The 10330-nt window shown below is 38.7% G+C and overlaps 1 protein-coding gene across 1 annotated transcript in view; it reads right to left on the minus strand.

Annotated features, from left to right (window-relative positions):
* Nucleotides 1-9890, minus strand: part of LOC145994307 (protein takeout-like) — a 67464-nt gene extending 57574 nt beyond the window's left edge. The window contains exon 1 of the mRNA XM_083130411.1: nt 9665-9890. Within this exon, the coding sequence (XP_082986537.1) occupies nt 9665-9734 (70 nt within the window). The 5' untranslated portion in view covers nt 9735-9890. The remainder of the gene's footprint in view (nt 1-9664) is intronic.
* Between the last annotated feature and the right edge of the window lie 440 nt (nt 9891-10330).

The following is a 10330-nucleotide window of genomic DNA, read 5'->3' on the forward strand; positions in this document are numbered from 1 at the left end:
TCCATAATATGTTACCCAATATTGCATACCCTGTATTGATACATAGGACGGGATTGGCTTATTCAGAACCATTCTCACCAACTTAATGCCTGTACGAGTTTTATAAATATGCTCATCCGAATATCGCTCGTCCACCGGAGGGGTCTTAATTTCACCATACTGCGCAAGCACTGTACGGATATGGCTATCGGTTATTTCCATTGGTATAACATGTAGTCTCACTAGTGTAGTTGTCCTATCAGCCCAGTCTAATCTAATGTCATGTTCATCATCCTCATCACAATACACTAACTTCCCTTCAAATGTATTAATTAACTGTTCGCCTAATAGACGCGTCACTAACTTAATATATACACACTTACGGTATTGGTCCAGTTCAATACTTAATACCTGGTCTTCAGTCAATGCAAGAGTATCCCGTATCCAACGATGAAGCATCAGCGATGTTGGGCACTCTTCACACTTGAAAACCATAACTTTAGCGTATTTACGCGACGAATTTCCATTTTCCTTTCAATTCAACAACTTTACGTAACTTGAAAATTTACGCGTTTCGCGTCGTCTAGCACGCCAGAGTCCCGATGACTCACCGGTTCACGAGCAGAGGCACGGCGATGTTGCTCGCGCGGGAACTTCCGCTGAACTGACCCACTCGGCTACGGAGGAGGACCGCTAATTAACATAAGTAAATTGTTATTACGACGAAGGCCGATTCGATAAGAAACTACTAATAAGTATTTATATAGTGAGTGACAAACAAAAAATTCAAAACCTCATAATGATCGTTAATTCGTCACTGCCTTTGTATCTACAATGTTTGTCTTCTTTGAACAGAAAGTACGAGTAACAGATATAACAAACTTTCCGCACTAACTTTGCAATATTCGAAACCACCATTACAGACTTAGCTCCATGTAACTTGATTCTGCGCATTCCACGTGGCATGTGACTTCCTCCTATCATCGAAATAACTTTCTCTTACTATTTCCTTTCCTCTCGTGAAATACAGAGACCAATGTTAACTTCTTAGCACGGTGGATAAACTTTACACCTAACGATATACTCCTGAAAAAAATTCCTACCTAGGTGGAGAATCGAACCTACGACCTCCCTCGTAAGAATCAGGCACGCTACCTCTTTTTTTTTATTGTCTCATTCTGATATACAAGTTATGGAATTACATTGTTTTTGACATAAGTATATTATTACAATTTTTATTTCTATCTGGTTAACCTTTACATTTTTGTTTGACCTAAATTAAGTATAAAGCCCTAATAAGAAATTTGCATACCATTTCTTCCTTGCTTGGAGAGGATTTTTTTTCGTATTGTTCTTGCAAGAAGATCCTGAATTGTTTCTGAAAACTGCTCTCGTCATTGTGAAATATATATAATAAGTATTCAGTTATCAACCATTGTACTGCTCGTTGTTTTGTTGGTGGAAAAAAATTGAATTCAGGAAAAACTATATTTGTATCCGTAAACTTTGTTAATGAGGTGCGGCATATACGACTGAGCATTGCTCGCAATTTGTTCCATGCCATGGAGGAGTTTCGACACTTCGTTATCCTGTGGGCTAAAGAGTCAGGCACGTTGCATGATATACAGTTAGGCGAGTCACTGATTCCATATTGGTATGTCCTATCTCTTGTCACTATAACGCGATGAACCACTTTGTACCATATTGATTGGCCCGCTTTTGAAAGGTGTTTGTCGGAGACATTTTCCCATATTTGTGGCCAATTATGTGTATTGAAATCCCTGACTATTCGTGGTACGGCGTGCTTGAAACTATTGATTTCTCTATATAACTTTTTAACAGATGGTGTAATTGTCTCATGTCGTAATAACTGGTAGCATACCTGTAAAGCGATGTCCTTATAAAACAAAAACTTTTTGGGGATACTTTGGATATCGATGGGAGCTTCTTATGGAATGTTTCGTATTATCGTCTGTATACAAGCTTGGGTCGTTGACCCGTGCAGTGAGAAAGCTGTTTGAAGGCCAGTCTGTACAAACAATGATCTTGCCTGTGTGTTCACGTGTATTAGTGCCAACCCACCTGTCTTCTCCGATAACGTGACCTCATTTATTGCCACCCGGAAAATTGTATCGTGCCACAAAAAGCAGCCAACAGCTTTGTTGACCTTGGCTAAGTGCTGTGGTTTGAATGGCAGGATTTTTGCTACATACCAAAGTTTAAAAAGAGCAAAAACGTTGATAAATCTTACTCGTGCTTTTAAACTCAGAGAGCGCGTCTTGTTCACTCTGAGGACGTAGATTGCCCTCTCGCACGTGAGGTTACTATTGGCTTCGATCGTTACATCGATATTTGCATAAAAGTTTAAACCTAAAACTTTTATTTTCTTGTCTACAGGGATCTCCGTATTATTTGTGAAAGGATTCTCCTTGCCAAGGGGCATCAGGAATGACTTTTGATTGTTTAGTTTTGCTCCTGATGTGAGCTCAAAGGTATGTATTTGGCTTTTAACACTGTCCAGATCTCTTTCATCCTTGAGAAAAATCGTGACGTCGTCCATGAAACTGCCAACTTGTATTGTGGTGGAAGCCATAGAAATACCCTGTAAATGATGCTGGATACTAAACAAAAAGGGGGCTATTGTGAGGACGTACAATGTGCTACTCAAGGGACTACCTTGTAGTACATCCCATCGCATTTTAAAACTTGTTGTCAAGAAACCATTTATTTTGAGTTTTAGCAGCATATGATTATATAATGTTTTTATCCAAATAATAAAAGTGTCTCCGAAGCCATATGCTTCTAAGACTTTGTACAGATATTCGTGACTCACTCTGTCATATGCTTGGGAAAAGTCTAAAGATAGAATTGCCTCTGATGTATTCTTATTTTGTTTGGTAATAATGACGTCTCTTATCGTTTGCAGCAAGTGATGTATACTTTGAGACGTATTACAAGCGAACTGTAAATTGCCAATAAGTTTAACCATATATTTTTTTAGACGTTGATTTATGCACCTACTTATAAGTTTGATATCACTACTCAATATTGAAATTGGTCTAAAATCTGTAACGAATTTTGGATTTGCCTTTTGGGAACTAACACTATAACTCCCGTTCTACTGGTCTTCCCTATTGTTCTTGTTGTCAACACTTCGTTGACCCATTCCGTTAATTCGTCTCCTATTAGATCCCAGAAACATTGATAGAATTCTGGTGGTAGTCCATCTTCGGCTGTAGTTTTATTTCTCGGAGCTTTGAATACTGCATCATGAACCTCCTTTTTACTAAACGGTTGTGTGAGCTCAGTTCTTTCATATTCCGTCAGTGATGCAGAGAGGTAGTTCAAAAAATTACATTGCGTTTCTGCGGGATTAAAGGCTTGACCAAGAAGATTTTTATAGTATTGCAAAAACCTGTCGTGTATACTATGAGGGCTGGTGACAACTTCACCGGAATCTAAAGTTAATTTATGAATAACGTGACTCCTGGCTTGTTTATGTTCTTGAAGAATGTGACTTAGTGTGGCTTGCTCGTCAGGGTCTATAGGAAGAATCTTGCTCTTTATTATTGCTGCAGATTTTCGTTTCCTATGTATAGCAAGTAATTGCGCTTTGATTTCATTTGCATAGGGACGATCGAAATTACCTTGCAATGCTAAACGATGGAGATCATTCAAGACTGGATACAAAAAATTGTATTTGTTTCTTTGATCTCTACTAACCTCTGCACTGAAGAATTTACTGACCTGACGAAATTTAGGCTTAACTCGAGTTTCCCACCACTCGATTATGGTCTTTTGCACTGGCCGAGAGGCCTTGAGTTCGTTCCACGTTTCCCTGATTAGCTGGACATAACTACCATTGCGTAATAATGTGCTATTTAAAAGCCAGTATCCGCTACCTTGTCGGGGTTTAACCAAATCTAAATTTATTTTGAGAATTGGGACACTATGGTCACTAAAACATACTGGAAAATTTTGAACACTAATTATATATTCCTGAAATCTTGGTGCGACATAAAACCTATCGATCCTTGACGCACTATTGGAGGTGATATGTGTGTAACCTTGACTTTCGCCGTTGGCGTGTATCCAAGCGTCACGCAGTTGTAACCCCTGCGTTAATTCATAGAACGCACGTGAGAAGTTGTATCCTGGATTTTGATCTTGTGAACGAATTACGCAGTTAAAATCTCCCACTAGTATAGTGTCTAGTGTGTGGGATGTCAACTCGGGTCCTACAAATGTTGAAAACAAATTTTCTCTTTCCCGTCTGTTTTGGCTTCCTGACGGAGCATACACACTACAGAGAAACGCTGAGCCTAATTTGGCACTTATTTGTCTGCCCGTGGGATGGGGCACTCCATTACGTAAATCCAAGTGTCGCCTACATGCTATGGCAGTCCCTTGTGCAAAGGGAGTAAAATTGTTGTATACTTTAAACATGCTCAGTACAGAAAAATCGTCTATGGCGACCTCTTGTAAGAGGGCCACATCAATAGACGATTTAATGAGAAAGTCATTGAGAGCAATTATTTTGGTCTAACTTTGCATTTGATTCAAATTTATAGATGCCAAGGTAAATGTTTGCAATATTATAACTGTCCACAAAAGAAAACTAAACTTACTTACATTCTTCAACATTACTGATCTCTAATTTCTGCCTATAATGCATTAACTATGCTTTCCACTAAATAAATCTGGGGTAAGTTTGTTACTCGTCGAAGGTTTCTCTTTAATTACATTTCCTGAATGACTTGTTAAACTACCCTTTGAAACATCTTGTTTTGGGGTACCAGGTTCTACTCTAAATTCGTTATGAACTATTGTGGAACTTACGCAATCATTATTTTTCTTCTTCTTTCTTCGTAGCACCATGGACTCTTCCGCCACTGACCGTAACCTTGATACAGATCTTGACCGTGATTTCCTAGGAGAGGTAACTACGGGGAATTCTGCCTCCGCGAACAAAGCACTTATGGGTGGGGGTATGTGATGCATCTCCTCCGAAGTGGTCAATGTTGGCTGCTCCATCTCTTCCCTTCCTGTTGGTGCATTCTTCACACTAACTTCGTGTCTGGTACCTGTCTCCTCGTCGGTGATTCTGGGGCTATCCGTGTTCCCTCCATTGTTATCTCCTGACGCAGGGACTTCTGCAACTGATGGAGCTGAATCTCTTGGTTTAGTCCGTACGGGTAGCACAGTTGGTTCATATACCATCGGTACATTGTCAGCGGGTATATTAACCGGCCCCCTACGGGGCTGGTTCCCAGAGGATCGACGCTTAGGACTCTGAGCCACTACGTGATCCTCCCCCGAGCACGCAAGGCACGTACGCACCTGCCCAGGATTATGTTACCCAATAGGAGTCTCCATTCATTATTGCATATGAGGGTATGGGTTTGCGTAGTATCATTTTGATCAAGACACGTCCAGTTCGACTAGGGTATATATGATCTGCAGAGTATGTCTCGTCTTCAATTTTTAACACTTCCCCATAAGACCTCATGACACGACTTATCACTTCTGCACTTAATTCAATTGGGACTACATGGATTCTGACAAGTACATGTCGCTGGTGGGCCCATTCTACTTCAACTTTATGATCACCATCTACGTCACTAGCACCAAAATCATTTAGTAACCGTTCTCCTACCACTTTTGTCGCAAATTTCACGTACAAACACTTACGAAAGTAATCTATTTCAAAACTGAGCACTTGGTTCGTAGGCACTTGGTAGACATCATGAAACCATCGATGAAAATCCAATGACGTAGGTCGCGTTTTGACATCAATGAAAACAAATTTCAAGGTGTTTTCTCTTTGTGTATTCATCGTGAACTATTTCATCGAATCTTCACTGGCTCACGGTAATTGTAGCCAAAACCTCGCTTGCACTTCAAAGGAAAAAAAGAACTAACACAACACTAGCAACCGTATACGGCCCTAGCTAACTCGGACAGTTCGATCACTAAGCCTTCTCACGCGAAGAGCGGAGCTCGCTACGAACTGCTTCCTACACAAGCTGCAGGCAGACTGCCTCTTCTCCAGGTAGCTCATGTTAAAATTTGCTACCAGTTTGAAGAAACCAATTCACACATAATGTCATATCTATAATTTCCTCATGGCAATTTTCATGAGGAAACGAATTCAGATAAAATCGAGAAACGCTGAAAGGGAAAAATGAATAACATGTCTACTAGCGTTTTGTCATATTTTGTAAATTGTGTAAAAATTCCGTGTTTTGAACAAGCAATCGTTTAGTTACGAAGTATTTTGTTGTTTGTTTAAAGTAGGAACAGGAGAGCGAAAAGGAGTCATTTGAACCAGACCCCGTTTGACAAGAAACTTCAGCTTTTTTCCAAAGACTGTATGAAAAGAGAGAGGAACGTATGAAATATAAAATATGTATGAAAATAAAACAATGGGAACCTTGAAAGATAATACTAACAAACTTCAAACTATGAAAAACATATTTCCGTGGTGGAAAACTCCAAGTCATTTTCGAAATATGAACTTGATGTTTTTCTTTATTATGAAGTGGAGATAATGGACGATACGATCCCTCAGCAAGAAAATTTTAAGTAAGCTACCTCCAACTTTTTCAATGCTCATAATTACTAATTAGGGTCCGGAAGTTGATGAAAAATCAACTTTTTTTCTGACCCTTAAAAACAATGCTAAACCTGATATCATGTCCGTTTCTCTTCAGTTAGAGCCGGAAAACACTTTCTATTTTACATTTTTTTCATTTTTCGTCCTTTTTTGGCTTTTAGTTTATTTTTCAGTATTTCTAACAGTTTTTGTTCCATTTTTACTTATTTTTGAGGTTTATTTTTCTCCTCCCCTGTTGTTTCGTGCATTTTAAATGCATTTACTAGTAAAACTTACATATTTAGATTTCTTGACATGGTCCTTTTAGCAAATTCACCATGAATCGAAAATACGGTCAATGGAGAAGCATAATATTATTCTTACCTGAAATGTTTGGCAATGGATTAAAATACTTCGTGTGAAGATCTACTTTGAGGTTCTTTTTCTGGACACTATTATCGCTTTAATCTGTACTTTTAAAGTAAAATTAGACACAATATTAAATGCAATTACACTCTGGTATACGCGAAGCAGAACTGTATTTTCGGATGCTGGCCGACTACAGTATCATAGAAGGCCCACTCTGAAAGGAGATGAATTGGTTGATTTGGTGTTTTAAGTCAACTTTCTGCATAGTAAGGCTAATCGGGACTGGACCTACAGTTTAAAGTGGGATCCGAACTGAGTGCATAAAATAAAGTGAACCGTGTGGTGTAGGGGGATCGTTTGCTTATGGAATGGAAGGTCATGGGTTCAAACCTACTTCTTTGCAAAATCTTTTTCGGGAATTAAACGGCTTTGGACGAGAATGCTTATCTACATTTCTTGGATATTTCCGTTGATATTTATGCGATTTATGTCCAGCATTTCCGGATGCAGAAAGTTGACATGTAAGTTCTTTATATGTGTTAACTTATAACAGCTGAACGAAAGGAAAAGTATTTCCTAAAATCCTGCCAATCACTGAAAGATTAAAAACATTAGTAGAAGCATTACTTGAGGCATGCACAGAGGCGATGATTATGGAGTGTGGAGGGGCAGATGACCCCGCACTATGCTAAACATTATCTACCAAGGGAAAGAAACTGTCCTTGCCCTCCCCCCCCCCCCACCTTGCCCCATCAGTTTTGAAACAAAATCGCCGCCACTGAGCATGCATCGCATAAATATTTCACAGTAATATCATATAATATTATATTACGTTATTAGAACACTTCGTACTCGGTAAATAAAAAGGAAAAAATAATAAGGAAAGGGTGGGATTTGAACCTTCGATGTTTCGATTTTGACGAAAACAGTAAAAAAAACGAAAGTGCTGTCATCTAACCAACTACTCCAGGAGATTGCTAACAGAAAGCTCAGTAAAACACGTTAATCTCAGTTGAAGGAACATTGTGCCGGAGTTTCGAACCATTTTTCGCCAAGAACCAAGGAAAAGACACACTTTGCAGAATCGTTTGGTGTTGTGCAAGGTATCTTTACTAAACATTTCGCATAAAATCATCATAAATGTGCCTTCTTGCATTCAAATGTGACCGCAATTCTTTCCAGGTGGATGAAAACCTGTTCAGTGTTTCACAATCCACATACATTTTCCTATTTTCAAATTCAGAACTAAGAATCTTGAAATATTTTCAACATTCGTATTTCTACTTAACATTTTATTGTCTACTCATATATTTTATTACTGCTTTAGGGTATCTTTACTTTATGGAATGTGAAAGAATGAAAAAAAATCACAAGAGCGTTTTCATTCATGAAGAAGAAATGTTGCAAAGTTGGCTACTCTTAGTTGGCTCTGAAGCGCTAATGCCAAATTTACGAATTCTGGACTTTGAAATTTTTCAGGGCGGTCAAATAAGATGTTGCGAAGTGTACAATAACGATACAATAGTATACGGTAGAGTTACCGTCAAACGGGGTAACTTCGTCTTTGAGGGTAACTTCGTCACGAGACCGATAGATGCCGGTAGGAGTCACTGTGAAGAAATTTCGCAACAACATGCCGGGAGTGGACTTCCTGAAATATTTTTTGAAGCATCATAATTTGACATTCAGGCTTGCTACAACAAATATTTCCCATGCAAGAACTTCGCTCTCCAGTCCTACCGTCGAAGATTTCTTCAAGAACATAAAAGACACACAAACGTCACTAGTATGACAAGAGGACATATTTTGCAATTGATACCATTTTGCGTGACGATCTTACCTCTTCATGGGGATAATTTTGATCTGCTAGGAACGTAAGCAGAGATGACGAAGTTACCCAATTTGCTGGGGTATCTTCGTAGCGAAAATGCTGACGTATTTGCCCCCCTCCTAATATTTTGGAATTTCTTTGGCATTCCTTCAGTACATTTATAAGGGACAAAGTGTTCCTCGCGTATAATTTTCGTGTTGTCACTCGACACGGATTTTGCAGGGCACATTAATATATGCCGAAATCTGTACGAAGTTACCCTGTTTGACGGTATGTTGCAAATAACAAAAGACTCAATGCTCAGGAAAACAATAACAATGCTTAAAGAAAACAATAACAATAGTCAGAAAAAAAAATAACAATGCGTTAAAAAACAATAAATATGGTGTGAGCTAAATTTAACTCACGTGGCGGGCAGATAATATTTATTCTAACGCCGCTTGAGTTACATAACAAGACACACGAACATAAAATAATGAAAAAGATTTTTTTTCATCTAATCATCAATAAACATATTGCTTTCAACGTTTTCATTATATTCTCGTAAAAAAAATATCGTGGCCCCAAGGCATTTTTTTCCTATTGCGACAGTCAATGTGATAAAATAATCCTGGATTGCTATTTTTGTGAGTATAAAATTTCAAACATACGAAATAACTTAATGTGCACCCCGGCCCCGTAGAACGTAGCTATGAACTATCCACTTTAACAATACCACACGAAACAAAATCCTGCGTACACCATTGACCAGGATGGAGTAAGATGGCCTGTCTTTTTACGACAATAAACCATTAGTATAGTCATGGACATTTCTGGGTTGCAATGATCCCATTGAAAGTCAACGAGCTTGTTACAATTCAGAAGTGTCCGTGACAAGAAAAAGTACTTACAAAATTGTCCAAGTGCAGCACTTACTGTTGCCATTATTGTGAGTGCAACAATTCCCTGATTGTAGTCCATTGTTCGTGTAAGGATGAACAGAACCCAACGGCTTTCCTGCAACAATGGTGATTTTCAATATTCTTACTCTTTCGCATAAACGCACATATGTTTGCCAAACTTCGTTAATTGCGTCACTTGTCAACTTTTCACACTCTGGAATGAGCACCTGTAAGGCTGTACATATAAATGTCTTAAATAGCTACCATAGTATTTACACTGTAAATGTCGACACGAAACCATAGAACTGCGGAGGAAATAAACTTATGTGGCAACTTCTTCCCCTCTCTCCCACCTCTCCTTTTCTCTCCCACATGCAAAACGCACGAAAAACTGTCTGGCCTTGTACCTGTTTCAAGGCTGTCTACGTTATGGTTCTGACTTAATTATGAAATCAGAGACGGGGTCGTTTGCGTCCGTTTGCGTCTACTAGAAAGGTCTTCCAACTCAAGATGTTTATGCAAAGCAAATGATTGGATAGGAGAAAGGTTGAGGAACGAGAGATGCGTTGAAAACAATACAAAACTGTTATTAATATAAACGTTAAGTTCACGTGGAACTTATTCCTGTCTCTATAAGAAGAATAATGAAAGCGAATGATTGAAAAGTGTTTCAAC

Source organism: Lepisma saccharinum, chromosome 10 (genome assembly GCF_977018435.1).
Source record: "Lepisma saccharinum chromosome 10, izLepSacc3.1, whole genome shotgun sequence".
Classification (NCBI taxonomy): domain Eukaryota; kingdom Metazoa; phylum Arthropoda; class Insecta; order Zygentoma; family Lepismatidae; genus Lepisma; species Lepisma saccharinum.